The sequence below is a fragment of the Morone saxatilis genome, unplaced genomic scaffold (genome assembly GCF_004916995.1).
Source record: "Morone saxatilis isolate NCDOM2014 unplaced genomic scaffold, NCSU_SB_2.0 Contig12, whole genome shotgun sequence".
NCBI classification, from domain to species: domain Eukaryota; kingdom Metazoa; phylum Chordata; class Actinopteri; family Moronidae; genus Morone; species Morone saxatilis.
Genome location: NW_023339674.1, coordinates 4,177,150 through 4,200,575, shown reverse-complemented (window position 1 = coordinate 4,200,575; position 23,426 = coordinate 4,177,150). Strand labels below are relative to the sequence as shown.

General features: G+C 39.9%; 1 protein-coding gene across 1 annotated transcript in view; it reads left to right on the top strand.

The window, feature by feature from the left end:
- The window catches only part of atp11b (ATPase phospholipid transporting 11B (putative)), a 54,172-nt gene that overhangs the window by 3,548 nt on the left and 27,198 nt on the right, over window positions 1-23,426 (top strand). The window contains exons 2-25 of the mRNA XM_035652864.1: window positions 2,875-2,991; window positions 3,987-4,076; window positions 5,675-5,755; window positions 6,101-6,208; window positions 7,684-7,812; window positions 8,226-8,329; window positions 9,343-9,390; window positions 9,892-9,956; window positions 10,414-10,495; window positions 10,592-10,742; window positions 12,002-12,199; window positions 12,968-13,126; window positions 13,539-13,726; window positions 15,370-15,438; window positions 15,605-15,678; window positions 15,954-16,057; window positions 17,029-17,210; window positions 18,932-19,135; window positions 19,712-19,865; window positions 20,013-20,115; window positions 20,203-20,348; window positions 20,629-20,688; window positions 21,180-21,307; window positions 21,648-21,786. Of these exons, the coding sequence (XP_035508757.1) occupies window positions 2,875-2,991; window positions 3,987-4,076; window positions 5,675-5,755; window positions 6,101-6,208; window positions 7,684-7,812; window positions 8,226-8,329; window positions 9,343-9,390; window positions 9,892-9,956; window positions 10,414-10,495; window positions 10,592-10,742; window positions 12,002-12,199; window positions 12,968-13,126; window positions 13,539-13,726; window positions 15,370-15,438; window positions 15,605-15,678; window positions 15,954-16,057; window positions 17,029-17,210; window positions 18,932-19,135; window positions 19,712-19,865; window positions 20,013-20,115; window positions 20,203-20,348; window positions 20,629-20,688; window positions 21,180-21,307; window positions 21,648-21,786 (2,883 nt within the window). The remainder of the gene's footprint in view (window positions 1-2,874; window positions 2,992-3,986; window positions 4,077-5,674; window positions 5,756-6,100; window positions 6,209-7,683; window positions 7,813-8,225; window positions 8,330-9,342; window positions 9,391-9,891; window positions 9,957-10,413; window positions 10,496-10,591; window positions 10,743-12,001; window positions 12,200-12,967; window positions 13,127-13,538; window positions 13,727-15,369; window positions 15,439-15,604; window positions 15,679-15,953; window positions 16,058-17,028; window positions 17,211-18,931; window positions 19,136-19,711; window positions 19,866-20,012; window positions 20,116-20,202; window positions 20,349-20,628; window positions 20,689-21,179; window positions 21,308-21,647; window positions 21,787-23,426) is intronic.

Below are 23,426 nucleotides of genomic sequence, written 5' to 3'. Positions count from 1 at the left end.
TCCAGAGCTGTAGGGGGAGCTCGCTGAGAAAACATGCGACAACAAAAGTGAAAACCAGCGAAGAAATGGCTAGAGTTGCCAAGTTCCCCTTTAAGTTAAGATGTTTACCATTATCCATGTGCAGGTTTGTAACCGGTCATTGATCAATGCCAGTGACTCAACAGTAACTTTGGTACATGTGGCTTACGAAACTCACTTCCTGGCCCATCAGTGTCTGCAGTTCCCGGGCCGTATCGCTTGATTTAAAAGCCCAAGTGACTCAATGTGGGTTCAAACGGAACTGCCTCCTTGGGTAGGGTGCTGTTTCCTACAGCACTGAACTCTGAACTGAATGCAGGACTGTGTGCGCAGCCGTCATGCAGGATGTTGCGTTAAAGGGGTTTCTTGTTTGCGTGCTCAGTTGACCTTCGTTAAACTATAGAACAGAGTTTAGTTCAAAGACCGAGGGAAAGAAAAGTCAACTGAACAAAATCCTTTGCGCTGATAAGAGTTGTGTTTCTGTTACAAATGGTCACATGTTCGATACCTCCCGTAACTTTCCATTCAGTGGTTAGGAATTCTTAGGTTACTGTTTAACCCAGTGTGACGCTGCAGGATGCACTGAGAACTTTTAACCAGGGCTCATTCATTTACTCTGAATTTGTGAAACTTCCTTTTTCTTGGCTGCATTTCCCTGGTCGGGTACACTGGTTAGACTGGTTGTTTTAAATCCAGCTCTCCTGCTGAGGGTCTGTGCCTCCACTCCACTGATTGTACTGGTGTAATTACTGTTAAATGACCTGTTTACTGGTCTTGGCGAGTGCTACTGCATATGTGAAAACAAGTTGCATAAATGCTGCTGTGGCTCCAGAGCTAAATCTAACAAACTGCTGCGAGTGATTTCACCTGAGGCAGCGTCGGTTGGGAAATGAAGAAAGTGTAGAGTTAGACACGAGCGAGAGGAAGCCTTTCTCACGTAGACCACCTTCTGAAAGCTGTGAGCAAATGGAAAATCCTGCACATATTGTTTTAATTCCTAAAAGTGGATCACTGGTTTCATGCCATGTGTTTGTGCAGAGTTAATTCTTAGCAGCTTACGGCTCCTTGAACATATGTGAATTTAGTAATATATATATGTGTGTGTGTGTGTGTGTGTGTGTGTGTGTGTGTGTGAAAGTTAGAAAGTGATATCTAAAAAACCAGCTACAGGCTAACAAGCATGCCGTTGTCCTCCAGGCGTAGTGTTAGGTGCGTTTACTTAATAAACAAAAGGAAAGCAGCAGCAGACGGAGAGCTGGAGAGTGTGAAACAGAAAGGAAGTAATGGTTCACATGTGTCCCTGAACGTGGGGGTGAACGTGTGTGCTAGTGAGTGACGTGGCCCGGTTACATTCCTCTGTGTGTGCGTATGTGTGTCGGGCCTACGTCGTACAACATTTGCAAATATGATTGGAAGCATATTTCGTAGAGCAGACCGGTAGGGTGTGACAGTCACAGGACATGGTGTTGGCCTGCAGATGAATGGATGGCAAATGACAAACATTAAATGCACACATTGATATCACATTCATAATTAGGACCTCCTGTTTAATGTGTGTGGTTTAACTACGCTGAAATGACCACACCTGGTTTCCATTTCAGTTTAAAAGAGTCATCGTGGTTCCTCTTAGTCCCACCTGCTGGCCAACTGCTGCAGTGTAGTACTGTTCATGTCTGTGGTTCAGGGTAAGACGGTTTGACAAGGCTGGAGATTAAACATTGATTAACGAGCTGTTGAGCTGTGGCATGTTTAAATGTATTTTATTTTTGTTGTTGTGCACATATTACATGCGTGGGGCTTCTATTTTTGTCTGGTTTGAATTCAGTGCTGGGCCTTAAATAAGTTCTCTTGCTTTCATGAACAAGTTGTGTTGCTGGTCAAACTTGTTTTAGCCAGCTACACAATGAATTGAATGGAAACGCTCAGTAACAAACATCTGTAGTGCAAGAGAAGAATCATCTGTACTTTGTGACGTTGCAGCAGTGTAGAGTCTGCTATCGTCTCAGTTTCTCACTGTAGGATGCTGCTCCAGACCAAATAATGGCCCGTAGAGACATACAACTACACAGACACTGAAACCACACTGAATAGAAGCATGAAATGTTGCCCCAGGTTGATTTTAGTGTGGTGTAGACTTTCAGGGGTTAGTCATGCTTCTGCTTAGTGCCAACAGTATAAAATGACTATGAAATAAGGTCATACAGTTCCCTTCCACTATCCAATTCTTCATTACAGTCAATTGCTTGTAAGTTTGACTTATTTTTAATCTAAGTACTCCTTACTAATGTAAGACAATTGTATTTGTTATTGTTGTTTAGCATTTTTCACTGACAAAGTGTCTGATTTACACTAGGGAATACATTACATTATACATATACGACATAAGACGATATTGTAATTTCTTAGTTAACTGTTTTGCCTAAAAAAGGTTTAAAAAATTGTGAAAACCCATCACAATTTCCCAAAATATTCCGTTTAAATGATAGAAAACTGCAAAAAGCACGGCATTAAAATGTAAGACGCTGTTACCAGTAAATCTTGGGCATTTTTGCTTGAAAAGTGACCCAAACGATTATGAAAGTAGTTGTCATTTCTGTCAGTTGACTAATAAATGAATCTGCAAATTCTCTCAGCTACGCACTAGTGTACATTAATGGAGGTTAAAGGTCAACACTAAAGTGCAGCACAACTGCTCTACTCATAAAAGTCACTGTAAACAAGAGTTGTTTATGTCAGTTGTGCAAAGATAAAATAAGTGAGAACGGGTGTACTAAAACTTGTTAACCTGCTGTCCCCTTTTTTCTGCCCCACCCCTCTCCCTCTCCCTCTCTTCTCATATATCCTCCCTTCCCTCAGGGCTTTGACCCCCCTCATCAGAGTGAAACCAGGACGATTTATGTGGCAAACCGTTTCCCCCAGCATGGCCACTACGTACCACAACGCTTCGCTGACAACAGAATCATCTCCTCCAAGGTACCAAATGTTGTTTGAGCCAGTATTGGGATTTTCCCAGTGATGTTATCAGTACAGGATTTCATGTTAGTCAGTCACAAAGACATTTTTTATTCTCTACACAATAAAAGGGAAAAGTTCTGGTCTTGAAAAATGTTTTAACTAAAATGATGAATCTTCAGATCTTTGATTTATTTCTTTTAGAAAAACTGTTCGTGTTCATGACCACATAAGCACCATGTTGGGACACTGCATCTTTAGCCATAGATTTAGGTGGTTTGAAGCATGAGCCTGAGCAGTGACAGCACCCATGGCTAAAGAGGAAGTGTTACAGAAACTCTGTATCTCCTCATGAGCTGATTTCTGGCACCAACTCGACCAGTGTTAAAGAAATTAATCTGAAGCTCCGGTGTGGTGGGAAAGAGATAAGGAGTGAGGCACAATTTGTTGATAACAGGATCAACGCAAACAAAAAAAACTTTTGTGTTAGTGAGAGGATTAGTAGGTCGGTTGGAAGATTGTCTGAACAAAAGAATAATAATCCAAAGAGGCTGCTGCCCGGCACCAGCAGTGATGGCTGTCATTGATTAGGCAGTTGATTAAGTAATTGACAGTATGGTTAAGTCACCTGGGTTCGAATTAAATTGATTTGAAGTCATGCAACAAGCAGCTCAAATAAAAACAAGGGTAGTATTGGTGCAGCTGTGTACTATTTTCAGCTTAATAAGGTAAAAGCAGGTTGGTAAAGCACGGAAAGCATGAAAAAAGCAGTAACAGTAAAAAAAAAAAAAATGTGCATTCATGTTTTTTTCCGTTAGCTTTTCTTTCTAGAGCATGCTGTACAGGAAGTGATGAACTGAAAAACAAGAGTGAAACAAAAACAGGTCTGGTGACTGTTGACAACATGTCAGAATCACCATTTTTTGAAGCCACGCTAAATACTCTCCTGCAGATACTCTGCTTAAATAACCTTTCCTTAGACTTTGTCCTAAATGTTGTTTTTTCTTTCTTTTCAGTACACAATTTGGAATTTTGTCCCTAAGAATCTGTTTGAGCAGTTCAGAAGGATAGCCAACTTCTATTTTCTCATTATCTTCCTCGTGCAGGTAATAACACTCACAAATGCACACACACACATTTCATTTTTGCAGGTACATGTTCTTTTCAGTCAGATGGTGACGAGTCAAGTGTGACCTCAGTTTTCCTGCCCTAAATACAAATGTGCCTGAGTGAGTGACTCATCGACTTCTAGAGAGACAGGTCTGCCTGTGTATTAAAACATTACACCCACACATTAAGTATTATGGGTGTCTTTACAGTCAGCCCTAAGTGTTAGGCCTTCACTATGCATCAGTCAGCGTGTGCTGAAGTAGGATTTGGCTTTCAAATTTTCAGGCTTCTCCTTATTTATGTGGGCCTGTGTAGTGAAGCCAAAGCAATCGACTTGACTCTGTCTCAGTCTCTCTTTTCGCCCACGCCACTTGTCAGTGAAGCTGAAGTCATCTTAGTTTCAAATCACCAAAAGGAGGACCTCATTTCATCTTGACGTTGTGAACATGACGTTTTCTTAGATGGCCAATTTGACCACTTTTGGATGGCCTGATGGATTCCTAGATGCCTGTTCCTCTTGTGAAATAAAGAAAAGTCTTGGTCTCATTATAGTTAATGCTAGAGTTTGTCTCTTGTTACTGTTGGTAAAATGTTCAGATAAAACTTTGGTTTGTGTTAGGTACTCTAAGGAGTTTTCTCATAAACAAAAAATATGTCTGATGTCCCTCGCCTAAAGCTGTCATCGTTAAGGCCTAACTGCTGAGTTCATTTTCTTAAGATAAGATAAGCTACGACTCTCGTGTCAAGCAGCACAGAGCAGCTTGTGTGTTTCTGCTTGGATTTTAAAGTTCGGTTTAACCAAATTGTCTATGGGGGAGGAGGGTGATGTAATAGGCAACCTTGACAGTCCTTAACAACCCTAACCCTTCCACTAAATGTTTTAAATATGCTCGGAGGGTATGTATGTGGATCAATAAAATGTTAAAATATAATTCAGGAAGTAATAATAGAAACACTAAGAGGACGTTCACCGTGTCTCTTTGTTCTCTGCTTAAGCTTTCATAAGCTAGTCTGCAAAACAAATGTTTTATATACACCAGGGCGGAGTGGCATCGTAACCACATGCTATGACGACCCAATTTCCCTTCAGGGATTAATAAAGTCTATCTATCTAACTAACTATCTAACTAACTAACTAACTAACCACAACGTCCCCTCCTCGAATCTTTTAAAAAATATCCCAAAAATAATTGCTGAAAATATGTGAATCAAAAGTTAAATGGTATTATTTTTAGCATTTGCAGAGATGGCTTGGCTTTCATTTTGTGTATCATTGAAGATTTGTGCAAAATATGTGTGAAATTTTATTAACCAGCCGACATGTGTCTGCTGCAGTAAATGTTCCTACTGAAGCTTTTAATTTCCCCTTAGTGTGCATGTGCGTATGAGTGTAATTCTTAACAGTTTACCTTTGAGGGAAGTTGTAGGGGTTTCCTGTTTGACACATGAGCCACTACTTCTCTTTGTTGTCTTTCTAGTTAGCTTGTTTTCTCTCCAGCAGGGCACACCCACTCTTATTGAGTCTCTGGTGTCGTTTTCTTTCCGCTACAATTTGTTTAACTCTCCACCACTGCCTTTGTATTTGTCTTTCCAGTTAATGATAGACACCCCAACTTCCCCAGTCACCAGTGGTCTGCCTCTCTTCTTTGTGATCACAGTAACTGCTATAAAACAGGTGAGAACACAACTTAGCTTCCTCTTTGTTGGGCTTAAAATGGGGAACTAATATACATGCCTAATTTAAATGAGAGTAATTGTAGTGAAAGACTTGTGATATCCTGCTTCGACTTTCAGAATGTAGTTGAATTAAAATTGTTCAGGAGAACCATTTTTGTAAATTTCTTCACTCACAATGTTAAATATATGATGCTTTATTTTCTAACCAGTAATGAACTTGGTATTGGTATAAAAAAATGTGTTTGGAATAACTTTTTTATATCCGTTGATCACAGATTAGTCATGCCAGCATTGCATCACCAGTTGCTGTATGTGATTGGTTATTGAAAGTATTTCGTCATAGGGCTACGAGGATTGGCTGAGACACAAGGCGGACAACGAGGTGAATGGGGCTCCAGTGTTTGTGGTTCGCAGTGGAAGTCTGGTCCAGACAAGGTCCAAGAACATCAGGGTAAAATGGCAACTTTATTACTCCAGTTCACAAAGCTTTACTCTTTGTTTAAGAGCAGGAGAATACTTCTAGCAAAGTGAAGCATTGTGTTTGTTGATGGGGAAAACCTGTCCTTAAAGGACCAGTGTGTAGGATTGCAACACCCTCGCCTCACCCGCCCACTTCTAGCGAGTAGAAGAAACTATGGTGGCCGCAAAAAACTCAAAAGGCCATCTCTACTGCCAGTGTTTGGTTTGTCCCTTCCGGGCTAATGTAGAAACATGGCGGCCTCCGTAGAAGAGGACCTGCTCCCTCTGTAGATTAAAAACGTCTCAGTCTAAAGTAACTAAAACACAATTCATCTTATTTTCAGGTGATTATACGCTAATGAAAACATACCTATGCATATTCTAATCTATTTCTGCCAATAGATTCTCCTAAATGTTACACACTGGACATTTTCAAATATAGCTTTTCACGGTGCATAGCCAACAGCCATAACTAACTTAAGCTTAGCTGTTAAATTCCTGGTGCTAGTGGTGTTTGTGTGGCGCTAGTCTGTATAGAAAGATAACATAAGATCATTTTGTCAATGAAAAGAGAACTGTTTCATATGTCAGGATTGCAAGAAACTGGGACTTGTGTGCGACTGGAATGTTCTGTGAATGATGCATTTGTTGCAGTAGCTCGAGTCTCTACAAATGCCTGTTTGTTTCATGTTTGTATGTATTATTGAACTGTATTGGACTGGTTGGCATTATTTGTCTTTGCAGGCCATCATTTTCCTGAATACCCCTAATACACCATAATGACCATTTTTTGAGCCACTGGCATATTTACAGCCCACCCATCAGCAGGAGGAGTTTTTGCTGCCTCAATAAGCCTGTAACTCAGAACATTGCAGTGCACACAAATCCTCTGAGGTCAGGCTTCTCTGACACTGTAGTGTGTCTGGAGCCTATGCAACGCTACCTAAATGATGTGTGTCCTTTACTCAAACAGTTAATTTATCTCTCTTGTCATGCACACTTAGTATTGTTGACCTACAGGAGTGAGCACATTTTATTAAAAGTATAACTGAAATTAAAGCTTTTTTTTTGTCAGCTACAGCATGCATATATCTCCTCTGCAAATCACCTGTGTTCTCCTTTTGAAAAGAAAAAAATAGAAACCAGGAACCAAAAGGCAGTCATTTGTATTCTATATTTTTTTTGGCTTTGTGAAGGCACCTCCTAGTTTTGCATTAAGCCAATCAAATCTTAGATAGAGCGTTCTACAGAGCAGACGGCCACACTGAGCCAGACAGGAGCCTGCAACATAACACAAGACAGACTTTGAATAACAACCCACGTCGCCTTCTTATCTAACTTACAAACATGAACATACGTCTTGTTCTGCACCTTAGCTTGTTGAACAAGTGACCAAACAAACATTCACTGGGAAACAGTGCCCTTGACCTTTTGAATGTGTGTGTGTGTTTCTGCCTGCCCATCCAGGTGGGGGACATTGTTCGTGTGGCTAAAGATGAGACATTCCCAGTTGACCTGGTGTTGCTGTCATCAGATCGTGAAGATGGCACCTGTCACATCACGACAGCCAGCCTCGACGGAGAGACCAACCTTAAGGTCTGCATGTGGGACTGTGTTGGCTTTAGGGGTATATGTGAGAATATCTGTGGTGTGAAGACGGACAGACTACTATTAATCAGTAGAAGCTCAAACAACCATTTGATAAACAAGATAGCCTCACATCCAGAACCAAACCTGGTTGTCAAAACTGGAGAAGCCAACTGGTAGAGTGTAAACACACACAAGTTACATTCAGTAAAACACATACACACATACATATTTGGTTTGTTCTTGAGGCCACAAACTTTTTATAGATATAAAGCTTTATGTCCTAACTGTTAGTTCATGAGTTCTTTATGAATGAATGACTCAATGTATGACTATACTAAGTGTTTTTGTCCAATGTTAAATAATACTTCCCTTCCATCAGCATTAAACTGTATTTGCGTGTTGTGTATGTATGCTTGTAGACTCACTACTCTGTGGCGGAGACAGCAGTGTGTCAATCGGTGTCCCAACTGGAGGCTCTGCAGGCTGTGGTGGAGTGTCAACAACCGGAAGCTGACCTATACAGGTAATCTGCATCTGTGTGTGTGGATACCTTCATGGTTCGAGCTCAAATTCCAGTGTGAAGTCGTATACAATAAACCCATACAATAAAAAACTACACCCAGCTAAACACATATTAGAACATTAGAAATTCTGCCTTTTGAAATCCTCATTCCTGAAGCTTTTGTGTTTATTCTATTTGGTCTAGCTTTTTATTTTCAATTGTTTAACTATCGCACTGTATAGATAATTAATTTGACTGATTTGATTCTCTGGAATTGCCTAAGAACCCCTTGAAGTCTCCAGAACCCACTTTAAAAACCACTGTGATTAATGCGTGTTCGAGATGTGTTATTAAACGTGTTATTAAATGTGTGATGATGGGGTGAGATGGCTTCATCACCTTTTAACAACCCCTGTTTCTCTTGTCTGTCTCAGCTGGCTACTTCAGGATCGATCAGTATATTTTTAGATCAGGCAGTTTGTTTCAGTGGCAGTTTACGCCCTCCCTCCTCTCTTGGTTACTGTCGCTCTCTCTCACTCACTGCATTTAAATGCACTTAACAAACCCAGCTCTTGACCGCTTTCTGCAGTAATCTTATTTCTTCAACATCATATTAAATCACTTTAAGGGATTAAGTTAAAGCTTGTCAGAAATCTGCTGGAGGAACCTGATTTTATAAACTTTACCAGGTTTCCTATGGGGTTATTATTATTACATGTGTGCATGTGCATGGCAAACACTCCAAATAGGGAAAGCATAGCTGTGGCAGCAGTGCAGCAGGATAAAAAGGAAGATCTGTACTTGTCATAATGCATTCTTGTTTTCCTAATAATGTAATCAAAAATCCAACTGAAATGAAAATAAACTAAATATGCCGGTTCCCTCTCCTGAACAGTTGTGTTCAGGAGAGCCTTCTTGCCATCTTGATTTCTTGTATTTGCATGATTTTTACAGCCCAGTTTCCTGTTTACATGTGAACTCAGTTACTATCTCTATCACACCGCTCAACTAAAATGGCTTTGGTTTTTTTCTAGGTTTGTCGGTCGGATTACAGTGACTCAGCATGGAGAGGAGATAGTAAGGTGAGACCAGAGTCCAGCTGCTTTGACTAATAATTAGATTAATATTTATATAAGTGCTAGACAAGCTAAGACACTACTTGACAGACATCTCCAAAAGACAGGCTTTGGATAAAGTTCTGATTAATGTAGGTAATGGTATCAAGTTACAGACAAATTACTTATTACTTATTACTTGGTTGAAACATGAAAGCATGTCTTTGTGAATAGTTGTTCATGCAATGTGCAGGCTTTTAGCACTGGGTTACAAAATTACTAACCACTGGTTTAAGAAGATGAAGCTGTCAAAGATATTAAATCAGCAGTGGGCTGCGATGCCACCAAGACATTTGCAGCTAAATGAAAATGATTAATTACACATACAGAAGATGTATGAGACTCATAGACTGTTGTTGAGTGTTTTAGTTTATATCAAGGTCCTACTGTGTCTTGTTTGTACCCAAATCCTACAGCCACATCCATCTTTGTCTGTATTTATGTTATTTTTGTTTGCTTTTATGTCAGACCGCTGGGTCCAGAGAATTTGCTGCTACGAGGAGCCAGGTTGAAAAATACCAAAGAGATTTTTGGTGAGTCAATACAGTTGGAATGAAAATACAGTAAAAAGGTCCTGCAAAAGCAAAACCTCTACCTGAAAGGAACGCAGCTAGGGAAGTCTCGAGTTGAACTGAGAGTTAAAGAAAGCCAACATTTAGCGGCTCGAGAAGAATGTCAGTGGACATTATGGGTAGGACAGGCCACTCATTATCATATGGCTGAGGTCTGATTATGTTAACTGAAGGCTGTTTATGTAGGCTGAATCTTAAAAGACTTTTATAGGAGTGCCCCAATGCTTCACTAGTGTGTCTTTGTATCCTGTTTGTCTGTCATAGTTTGGCATGCTGAACCAGAGTCAATGATCTACTCTAGATACATGGATCATTTTTATGTCTTATTTTCTCATGATTTCATGCACAAGTCGATCAATAGTCTAGTCGTCTAATCTTCAAGCCTGGTGTAATAAGTTAACCAACTTTGCTGTTGCAGGTGTGGCAGTTTACACAGGGATGGAGTCCAAGATGGCCCTCAACTATAAGTGCAAGTCCCAGAAACGCTCTGCGGTTGAGAAGTGAGCTCTTTCTGTTGTCGCTCAGAGTAAAAGAAATATTGCTGTTTGGGGATATTCTTACTTTAACATTCAATTTGAATTATTTTCCTGTGTCAGGTCCATGAACACCTTCCTAATCATCTACCTGGGCATCTTGCTGTTCGAGGCCATCCTCAGCACCATCCTGAAGTATGCCTGGCAGGCTGAGGACAAATGGGACGAGCCTTTCTACAACCAAAAGACTGAACAAGAGAGAAACAGCAGTCCGGTTAGTCAGCTTTCCATTAAGCACCACAAGAATGCATTCCTATTGATTTGATTTTGTAAGTGGTGCAGGCTATCAGCCCCAGAGATAAGATGAGGTAAGATTTTAGCCAACATTCCACTTCCTTCCACTTCATCTCCTCGCCAAATATTAATGGATATTTTCTCTCTACTGCAGATTTATTCATAGAGAAAGTTAGTGAAGATTTAAAAATGAGCCCACGCTTGAATCCACATGTATACACATACAGAGTCCTACAAGGGTGCTGGTAGGGTGGTTTTAGTGTCTAGATTATGTGACAAGGCATGAGAGGAAGTGCCTTTCACAGGGCCAGTCTGCCGGCCTATCAGCCTACCTGCCAACACTAATCAGTCAGAGAGAACAGCAGCCTCCATGTATTGTGACAGAGGGGAATAAAAATCGCAGTTGTTCACTCGCTTCCCTTCTCCCTAGAGACACAGAAGAATACCAGTAACAAATTAATGGCTGTGTTTTTTAGATTTAGTATAACAGGTGCTCCAGAAACCTGCTGGCACTGTTACACTGTATACCCTCTACTAGTGACTGCACATCTCCACATCACTGCTATCTCCTCTCTCCAGGGAATCTACCGGTCCTTCAAAATTTAAGGCCTAAATATTACAATATCTAAATCCACAAAGCACAACTACTAAAATACTGTATTTGTTCTATTCCATGACAGGTACAGTATTTTTGTTGCATGTCCTATCTGCTGCTAGACACCAGGCATTTTTTAACTTTGATTTCTTTATTTTGTTAAGTAAGTTAGTCAGAGTTCAAATCCATATCTAATATGTCATAAACTTGTCTTTTGTATAACTGGATATTTTCAGTCTGTGGCCCTCCCTCACTCTCCTTTCCTGTCACATAAAGTAATTAACTCCTTAATGGGAATGAATTACCCTGCCTGCTTTGATTTAGAAGGATCAGTGCTGAAGCACCATCACTCTGTGTGCGGCTTAGATGTGTATTAAGCACATTTTTTTTGCAATCTTAATCTTTTCTTCCACCTTCTAAAATGATCAGTTGCATTACAAAGGCTGAATGGAAACTTCAAAATGTGACATGAAGTGCAAAATCATTTTGTGCAGACTTGGAAAAAATGTAAATAAAGAGATTTGTCACCAGTGTAGTTGGTTGGTTGGTTCATCCTGCTATCTTGTTTCACTACTAATTTGTGCCATTGTGTTGCTTTCCTCTTGTGTCTCATTCTGATGAAATCTACTCTCATCCTTCTTTAGATCTTGAAGTTCATCTCAGACTTCTTGGCCTTTCTGGTCCTCTATAACTTCATCATCCCGATCTCGCTCTACGTTACTGTGGAGATGCAGAAGTTCCTGGGCTCCTTTTTCATTGGCTGGGATTTGGACCTTTACCATGAGGAGAGTGACCAGAAAGCTCAGGTTAACACCTCTGACCTCAATGAGGAGCTGGGACAGGTATGGATTAGAAGTGCAGGAATACATGCACATAGCAAGGGAGTAAACATACATAGATATCATTTCTGTTTTTGTATTGTTTTACATATTTTGGGGGTCTAAATGACTAATGGGTACAAAAAGCTCTGGAATTGGTCCAGTAGATTTTCTCAGCTGGAAAACGGGGCAAATGCACCTGTGAGTATGTCCACTAATGGTGCTTGTTTTTGCCACTTACAGGTGACACTGACACTGCTCAGATTGGTAGACGTGTCTGACAACATTATGGAAAGGATCCCTACAGAGATAGACCTTTTCAGACAGCCTTTTCCGGTGGGGAACTGCTGGTCTGAAGAGTCTAGTGACTTTCAAGAGAGGCATATAACGCTTCAGTTCCCCGTCGGAAAGGGCTGTCTGAAAAGGTCTGTCTCTGTAGGGATCCTTTCCATAAATGTTGTCAGACAATAACAATCTGAGCCTGTCAGTGGCAAAAACAAGCACTTTTAGTGGACATACGTCCGTGCCCCCAAGGATTACATTGCAGCCGATACAGCCCATTTCACCATTGCCGAGTTACGCAATCTAGTACACCAATTCCAAACTTAGTTGTATCTATTAGTTATTTAGACCCTAGAATATATAAAAATAGAGCTCAGGTTTTAAAAAATACCAGAATTACCCTTTTAGTCCACAGTGAACACATAAAAGTTCCTTTTAAGTAGGATTAAAGGGAACTTGAACTACACAATACTAAACTTATGTGTGCATGTGTGTGTTTCTGTTTCCTAGGTGGAGTATGTGTTCACAGATAAGACGGGTACGCTAACTGAAAATGAGATGCATTTCCGTGAGTGTTCAATTAACGGAACAAAGTACCGGGAAGTTAATGGCAAACTGATACCTGAGGGAATGACTGACGATTCGCCAGATGGTTCTACGCCTCACCTGGTAACTCACATATATATATATATATATATATATATATGCATTACATTCATATTCTATTTGTATACACATACTATAAATGTACATGTTTCTCACTGCTTCTGTCAAACAAGCACAACCATAGCAAACCATAGCATGAACAAATTAACCTCAAATGTTGGGGATGGCTTTTGTTCCTCGAGCCGTTCATGTAATCAACAATAGATAATTGGAGTATGAACAAAACGTGCAGACATACAGTATGTGCATTATGTGTTCTTCACCCCTTCCCATCATTATCTGCTACAGCTAGAGGCTGCTTTCTGCAGATGAAGTGACTCTGAATCACATCTCTTATATTTACAATGACATATAGTATGTCAGATCTGATGCCGTTTGTTCCTCTTTCATCCTTCCCTGTTTTCTCTCGAACCAGATTGGTGATGAATTGTTATTCGTCAAGGCGGTCTCATTGTGTCACACGGTTCAGATCAGCTATGACCAGCCAGACTGCCTGGTTGGAGGAGGAGATCCATTCTCCCATGCGAACGGTTTCTCCTCCACTCACATGGAATACTACGCCTCTTCACCGGATGAGAAAGCTTTAGTAGAGGCAGCAAAGAGGTGAGGTCACAGTAGACTTCTCTTCTGTGAGAACCAGCTAAGATAGCTGATTCTGAGCCTTCATCCCAGCTGTTTCCACCAGCCAACAGTACAGCCCCATGTGACGCATGCCTCACATGATTAGGAACAGTTGCATTTCACAACCAATTGAAAGCACTGAAACATAACTGCGACTACAACTCCAATATTCATTGTAATTGTGTTCATTGTGTTCAATGTAATGTGGTGTTACACAGTACATGGGTCTGTGATTGTTACAGCTCAGGAAATTTGTACATTCCAGTCATGGTCTGTGTGCAGGGGGGTCAAATGATGCAAGAAAACAAAACTTATGATAGTAATGTATATTACGATGTGTGATCATAATGTAAATGCCATTTCTTGACCATTGCACTAAATCCTGGATGTTGATGGTGATGATGTTATATATTCTTCTTGTACTACCTGTGCTGACTGTGTGTCTGGCTGCCACTTGGACTGCAGGTCAAATACAATGTGACATTATTTCTTACTCACTTGTCCATTTTATTGTCACAGAAAGTACAGGTACAGGCAAAATTTAATGTCTAGGGAGTTGTGGAAAATTGATTCTTCTATACCGGTTTAGTAAAGGGTAGTTAAAGATTTTGAAGTTGTAAAACTCCTCCAGTTCTACAAGAAAACAATGGAGGGTTGACAGTTAAGAAATGTGGCTGTGTAGCACCCATCTAAATTGTCAGACTTCATGATGCACAACTGAGTGATCCTGGCCAGTTTAGTTTTTATGTGGAGTAGTCAGTGGCTGCACCCATGACCCAATGCTTCCATGCTCCATTGAGCCGCAGTCGGTGTATTTGTTTTGATTTAAACCGAAAGGAGACACAGTAGGAACCATAAATCATAAATCACTCAGAAATAAAACACTCCCATTAAAAAAAGACCTCTTGCAATCCCATTAAAAATGTAACCGCAGCATAAACTCAATGGCAGTGCAATTAAAAGTAACTCCTTTTTTTTAAAGCAAAAATGGCGTTTCACGTTTTAGTGCAAATGCTGTTTTATGATTTGAAATTATTTTTAATATAAAATACAGTAAAATAAATAGCATGTGACTGACGCAATGCAAACAGCTTCATTAATTCTGTTTTATCATTTATTTCTGTCACCGTACACATTCAATGAAAATCCACACCATCGGCCTTCGGCTGCATATTTTTCATGCGTGTGTGTTCGATTTTACTTACAATCCAGATGACAATATGATTTTTTTTACCTTTTCATTTGTTGAGCTGTTGGTGTCGTGCTTTACTGTGATCGGCACAGCTGTTACAAAGCGATTAGACCAGTGATGTGACTGGTTAAGAGATTATTTATCAATCACCACACTTCTGATCTATATTTCACCCCACCCAGACCCTTTTCACTGCGCCGCTGCATACATAAATGCGCCAAAATGGCAGGTGCGCTTGGAGATGCCTACACAGTCTCAGTGCCCACTTGTTGTTGTGCTTGCCCAGTGCTATAGCAAAAGTTACATTTCATATCTTTAGTGAAAGCCCAATTACCTTCGACACCTTCCAACCTCCAAATTTGATTTTCACCAGTGCTTTAAAGGTCAAAATGTCCAGATTTCTGGTTTGACTGCTCTTTTTTTTTCTGCTCAGGATCGGAGTAGCCTTCACTTGCTGCAATGGAGATACCATGGAAATTAAAACATTTGGCAAGTCAGAGAGGTACGTTTAACCCTGTGCATCTGACAAATTAAATGACAAATACCTATGTAATGAAAATTAGACATCTAGACTGCAGACGAAAAAAATGGTTGTTTAAGCTACCTATGAAAAAGCAATGTTCAGGACAGACCAAAGTGAGTTAATATGAGTGTCTCTGCTCTCTCAGATATAAACTGCTCCATGTGTTGGAGTTCGATGCCAACCGCAGGAGGATGAGCGTCATACTACAGACACCCTCAGGTAACTCCACCTTACACTAAAGCACCAGTGTTTTTAGCATTATTGACAAAATTTTGACTGCAGCAACAAACAATGAAAGCTTGACAAAAGACAAATTGATCATGAAGGCTAATTATAAAAGCTAACACCACAAGAAATCCATGCAAATAAAAATACATTAAAATGGTTTGACAGAGTGGAGATAAATGTTTCATAAATTAGGAAATGTATGTCATATTTAGTTTTCGTATATATTTATCTTCTACATTTTCCTCTTGTTTTACTTGACTTTCAAGGGGGCACAGTGCTGTTCACCAAGGGTGCAGAGTCGGCAATCTTGCCTTTCGCTACCGGTGGTGAGATAGAAAAAACGAGACTGCACGTTGACGAGTTTGCCTTGGTGAGAATAATATTTTTACATAAGTCTTTGAAATGTATATGTTGTCTCAATATGTTGTCCAACACCTTGTTCTATTACAGCTGTATTATGCATCCATTCTGTGGGTAGTGGTCAGAAAATATTTTCTCTGAATGTGCAGACAATCTGGACTCAAAGGAGTTATGCTGACACAGTATATTCTCTGCACTTGATCAACAGTACATATCTTATTCTTTTAGATCACATGCACTTTATTTTGTGTTGAGTCACAAACTACCTGTGACACAGTCTGTGGAGTTAATATGACTATCAATCTTCATCTTTTCCCTACACGAAAGACAAGTATTGTTATTAGTTATTGTCGACCCTTCGAGACTTCGAGACACATTAAATAAACTTAATATACCAGACTTGCTACTTCAGGGAATTTCCTCACAGAAAAATGTCTCTTTAGCTTATAATGAAACCTTCTAATATCCATATGTTCACAATTGTGTGTCTCTGCGTGTGTACGCCTGGCATTTCCCAGCGTTGTAGTGATTGCTTTTGGCTCTGTCGCTCTCTGTTCTCATTAGACTGTAAATTCTTCACCACAACAGCCACATACACACAAACAAACACAAATCCACACGTATCTAGCCCCCACATCATGTCATCGGACGTCAGTACCCAGGAGTCGGTGCTCTGGACTGGGTTGATTTGTGGTCGTCCAGCCCTCAGGCTGGTTCCGTGATTTAAAGCCAAGCTTTGATAATTTGGTTTTCTGTTCTTTCACTCTATGCCTCCATTCATCTCCCTTTCCTTCTCTTTTCTTCTCCACATTTTCTTGACTTCCTCACATTTACCCTTCCTCTCGACACAAACTTATTTAATATGATTATATATTTGTCTTCCTTTAATTCTTATGTTCTACTTTCTATATATTGTTTCTTATCTTACCTCTTTCTCCTTTATATCTCTATCCATCACCCTCCCTCCTCCTCCCACTGTAGAAAGGTTTGCGGACCTTGGTGGTAGCATGTCGCCACTTCAGCCCAGAGGAGTACGATGATGTGGACAGACGTCTGAACGCTGCCCGCACTGCGCTGCAGCAGAGGGAGGAGAGACTGCAGGAGGCCTTCAGCTACATCGAGAGAGACCTGCAGCTGCTGGGAGCAACGGGGGTTGAGGACAAGTATGGAGACTTAGCAAATACATTGGAATATATTGGTGTTGTCCCTTCTAAAAAGTAGTTCTCATCCCCTCATGTACATATAGAAAGCATTAGCACATTGCAGTGTTGACTGTGTTTAGGTAACCCTCTTTGCTCGCTTCTAATATATTTGTATGTATATTATATTAACTCATGCACACATGGGAAGAAATTGATTCTAAGTCAAGAGTTCCATCCATCCATTATCGTCCTGTTATCTGTGGTTAGGACGCAGTGATCAAGTAGGTCAAGTAGGGCACTCCCCAGCATCACCCTCCAGCTCTTCCCTGGAGATCAGAGGGGTTGAAATATATATGAAATATATAATCCAGCCAGTTCTGGGTGTATCCCGGGGTCTCCTCCCATTTGGACATGCCTGGAAAACCTCCAAAGGAAGGCACCTAGAAGGCATTCTTATCAGATGGCCGAACCACCTCAACTAGCACCTTTCAACACAAAGGAGCAGCTCTATGACCAAACCTTGAAAACTAATGACATTCCCATTAGTCCCAGCTGGATTTTGTGTTAAGTGCTAATTAGCAAAAGTTAGGGAAAACATACTTAAACATCAGCATGTTTGCATTATCCTAGTGAGCATGTTAGCATCCTTACAGTAGCATTTAGTTTAAAGCACTGCTGTGCCAAGATGTTGCCTCACAGAGCCAGTAGCTTGGCTGTAGACTCTTCAGTCTTGTAAAAATGTTTTGTTACTATAAAATTTAGCAGTCAGCTTTTTGACTATACACTCAGTAACGATGGGAGTCACTCAGAGCTAGAGAAGTAAAGAATAGATAACCAAACTGGGGCATTATAAAACAGTCAGAAACATGTGGCCAAAAAACACACAGATTGAGAGAGTGGGCGGGAGAATCTCCAAAAAACTCACAATGTATAGTCAGCAGAAAGATAGAGACGTCACCTCACTGAGCCTCTCTGGAAATAAATGTTGATATGTGTTTGCATCCGCTCACCATCTGCTCCTCACATAAGCCTCTCGCTTCTCCCACTCTGTTTATCTCGCTGCTGTCTCTCTCTTTTCTCTCCACTGCTCTGTTTCTGTATCTGGAATGAATTCCTCCTCAGGCACACATGGTCACAATCAAGGGATCTTCTCCATTATGGAAGACAAGAATACAATTTCCCTCTGTTCTGAGGCTCATAGCATAACGCCAATAGGCATGAAGTATTTGAACATATTCATTGTCTATTAACCTCTTTAGGAGTATTAACTGTGGTCAGAACTAGGATGAATATTCGAACAAAACAAAAAAAGAATCAGTGCTGCGCCATGGTCAGAGCCAGTTTTCACCCTCCTTCATTCATAAGACATGGATAACATAAAGCCAACTGTGCACACTGCTTCTGTATTTTGAAGCAGATTTGTGCATACTTAGGGACTTCACTTGGGTGATAAAAGGAACTTTAAGAAATGCAGACTTATTGCCAATAGGTGTATTGAATTATAGACACTGTACTAGCGAGCATCCAGGGCGTGTTCACGTTACGCCCACAGAATCAAAACACCAGGTTTAAATGCCAGCTTGCTTTGTCACCTCACTCAAAAAAAGTCTAAAACTAATTTTTCTTTAGGTTTATGGTACACTGTGGGTTGACTTCATATAATTCTGTATGTGAATTTGCATATACAGAACACATAACACGATTACATGATATATATTCTCTTTCTCCCTTGTCTTTCTCAGACTCCAAGACAAAGTCCAGGAGACCATTGAGGCTCTTCGGCTGGCAGGGATCAAAGTATGGGTGCTCACAGGGGACAAACACGAGACGGCAGTCAGCGTCAGCCTGTCCTGTGGCCACTTCCACAGAACCATGAACATCCTGGAGCTGCTGCAACAACGCTCTGATAACGAGTGTGCTGAGCAGCTTCGCATACTGGCCAGGAGGTGAGTGTGTCTGTGTGATTCTTTTGTCAATAGAAAATGCACAGTGTATCTTAAAATACATTTTGAGGCCTTGTATTCTGAGAACATTGGAGGTCTCTAACTATTAGAAAAAAGGGGTTTGTTTTAATTGGATATTGGATGGATTTTATAAGACATTTGAATACTGTCCTGTCTGCGTTTCTGCAAGGAAAATCAGAAGTAGGCAGGCTGAAATTGCTACAGTTTCCAAAGTAAAACCTATGTAAAAGTGCTGTATGTGTGTTTACTATATAGTCTAGCTCTGAAACTGAACCTAAACATCTTAGTTCCATGTCCTACAACATACTTTACATATACAAAAAATGTGAAGTTGTCAAAGCCTAAAAGTGTTCTAAGTGATGAATCTTTAGAATACAAACTCATTATTTAAAAGTTGAATGCATCTGTGACAAATGCACAGGAAGCAAAACATCTATATAACGAAATAACGTGAATCGACTGACAGTAAACTCTTATATGGCATTAGATGGTAGTAGTTGGTTGTCCATCTCCTCTCATATTCTAATCTTCTCTGATTCTCTCTCCATTGTTCTCCAGGATAAAGGAGGATCATGTCATACAGCATGGGTTAGTCGTGGATGGGGCCAGTCTGTCTTTAGCGTTGAGGGAACACGAAAAGCTCTTTATGGAAGTGTGTAAAAACTGTTCAGCTGTGCTGTGCTGCCGCATGGCCCCGCTGCAAAAAGCTAAGGTACCAGTCCTCTGCCATACCCCCGCCCCCCCCACACACACACACACCCCACCCAAATACATTGCCCTCATATTTGAAATGACTTTTTCAATGGTCACTGCATCATTTCATTGGTGAAATTTACTCATGTCACTTTGTTCTGTCCAGGTGGTGCGTCTTTTAAAAACATCTCCAGAGAAACCCATCACCCTAGCTATTGGGGATGGAGCCAATGATGTCAGTATGATACAGGAAGCTCACGTGGGCATAGGTAAACACTTATCACACACACACACACACACATCATATTTCATCATATTTTGCAGTGTGTCAAATATGTGTTTGTGTGTGTCTCCAGGTATCATGGGGAAGGAGGGTCGTCAGGCCGTGAGAAACAGTGACTATGCAATTGCCAGGTTTAAGTTCCTGGCTAAACTACTGCTGGTCCACGGTCACTTCTACTATATTCGAATAGCTACGCTTGTACAGTACTTTTTCTACAAGGTAAGACTTGGCTATGATTACAAAATATTTTTCAACCTTACCTGCACAAGCTTTAATGAATAGCTATAATAATCCGGGGGACTCACCCACTTAATTTCTTAATTTAAATGCAGTCATTTAAGAGATTTTTTTTGGAATCTCCCTGTTACTCATTCATTTATGGATTACATTCTTTATTACAGAAATTAGATTTGACATCAGCTGCTAACAAGACTTCCTTTGACCATACCTCCTTCTCTGCCAAGTTTAATGTTTCTTTCCTTCATTCTGTCTTTTCTAGAATGTGTGTTTTATCACGCCCCAGTTTTTATACCAGTTCTTCTGTCTGTTTTCACAACAAGTAAGTCTCTTTATCGCTCCATCTCTACACTCTCTCATATGTCATTGTGGATTTGATTGTGGTTTTAATGTCGCCCTGTCTCTCATTGATTTCATAGAATGCATTCATGAAAAGTTGTTTTTTGATATCTAGCAGTTTGATATCTAGATTGATTTTAAAAATTTTAATTTGGTAGCATTTATAAGTTTCAAAAGCCTCAAAAGGCAAGAACATAGAGTTTCAGTAATGACTTTTACTTAAAGCTTATCATTAAAAAAGCTTTCACATTTTGCATTTAAACTTGTCAAATATTTATTCAACATAGCTTTAGAACTTATGTTAACTGATTTATCACACTTTTATTAACATTAAGTCGGTTACTAAAGCTTAATCTGTTATTAAGATCATTGTCTTGGAAGTCGGGTTAGTTTACGTCAGGTTAGATGACTTAGATATGTCAATTTAAGTTAATAAATTGGTGATAAGTGAAATGTTGTCTCTTTCCATCCTAGACTCTGTATGACAGTGTTTATCTGACACTGTACAACATCTGCTTCACCTCCCTGCCCATCCTGGTCTACAGTCTGTTTGAACAGCTGGTCCATCCACACGTACTGCAGAATAAACCTGGCCTGTACAGGTACATTTACATGTGATCTGTAGGTGCAAACTGTAGTTTAGTATTAAGTGTTTGCAGGAAGATGCTTTGGTCAGTTTTTATGTATAGTATTTTAAAAATCAGTATGTCTTCCATAAATTCAATAACCAAGAAATCTAATTCTAAATACTACTTTCATGCACAGTGTTTGACCTGCTGTTTAGTAAATACAGATAATAGGAATTTTATGTAACATTTTAGATCAGATCAAAACAAGATTTTTATTATTTGCTACTATTAACTAGTTCATTACAATAAAACATGAAGGTGTATTTTGCTGCAGAATATCCAGAAAGATTTTTTTAATGGTTGTTTCCAACAGGGACATCAGCAAGAACTCTCTGCTGTCTTTCCGGACGTTCCTGTACTGGACTCTGTTGGGCTTCTGTCACGCCTTTGTCTTCTTCTTTGGATCCTACATACTGATGGGAGAAGACACTACACTTATGGGCAATGGACAGGTGTGTCCTTGGCTGTGTGCGCATGATGTACTGTATTTATACTCTAGTAGAATCCCTAGAAAGGAAATCCTGCCGAGATCATTTTTCATAGCATATTAAGAAAATGTTGCGTTTGGATTGTAGGTTAGAGGACAACACCAGTGTGTGTGTGTGTGTGTGTGTGTGTGTGTGCGCGTGTGCGTGTGCACGCATGTTATGATGAGTTATTGTTATTGATGGGGCTGGTTGCCTGCTGATCTTTCTTTAGTGACTCCTCTAAATTTTGCTCTCCTCTTATTTGTATCTTCCTCATTCTGTCATTTTGTTGAATAGCCTTTTAATACAGTCTCTTCGTCTCTATTACTGTGCCAGCATGTATGTCATTCACTTGTTAATGAGTAAGGTCTGGTAATCTTACCTTTTCTTCTCATCATATATTCTGTGTATTTGGTCCCTCTCACCCAACAACCTGTTTTACCTGCTGGTTGATAGATACGATAGATAGATACGATAGATTTCAGATAGATTTAGATAGATAGATAGATAGATAGTTAAGTTAGTTAGTTAGTTTAGTTAGTTAGATTAGCTTACCGTTAGTTAGTTAGTTAGTTTATTACGTTAGTTAGCCTTGTTAGTTAGTTTAGTTTATGTTATCCCGAGGGAAATTCAACTATCCATGTAGCATACAAAACATACATTACATACATTAAACTAAAATCAAATCAAATCTTTCATCATCTTTGCCATCTTTCTATCTGTTTGAAGTTTGGTATTTCAGAAAGCACTCACTCCTATCGCTCGCTTGTCTTTTTCTTCTATCTTTTGTTGATTACTCTTTTTTTCCTTCTGCCTTCACGCTGTGCATGTCTTCAGATCTTGCGAGCTAACAGGCAGCTGGTAAGAGTCTGCTCAACAGTCGAATGCATGTCTCCTTGGGGGGGTTAATGAAAGGACTATCAAGATGATTCCTCAACATACTTTTGTCTTGCTAATGATGATGTAGAAATCTATGTTCTATAGAATATTTACATGTTGCCTAACCTTGAGTCCTATTCTGCACTATGAGTCACAAAACCCTGATTTTGTTTTCCTCTTTTAAACATTGAAATAAGCAGTATGACGGCAGTTATAAAACATGCAGTGGCTCACTGAACCCTGATGATTCTGGTAAATTGTAATCAGTTTTGATTCCTCCATTTTCTCCTGAAGTTAATTGAGTGTTCAGTTCTCAAATTTCATGTGTCTTGATCGATTGCAGTATTACTAACTCTCCATTGAAAAAAGTATTCATTCCAATTTTAATTTATGTTCTAAATCACACTTACAGACTGAAAATGTAAATTCACACATAGATGAATCATAACCTATAAACACACAACAAGGTTCACTTTGTGCTTTGATTGTGACAAATCTGGACTAAGTGCAAGGTTTATATATACTAGCGGGCTGAAAGGTGGGGATAGTTAAAGAAGCCATAGTTATAAATGGCCCATGTAAACAAGTCATGACAAAGGGAGCCTTTTTATCTAGGACAATATTTCTTTAAGGGGCAGAATTGTTGTCTGCTCGCCCGAGTGTTTCTGTTGATACATCTTTAGTCTTCTCGGTGTTGTTTTCAGCGTTCAGACTCCAGCAGGGTCCTGAATTGGCAGGCAAAAAAA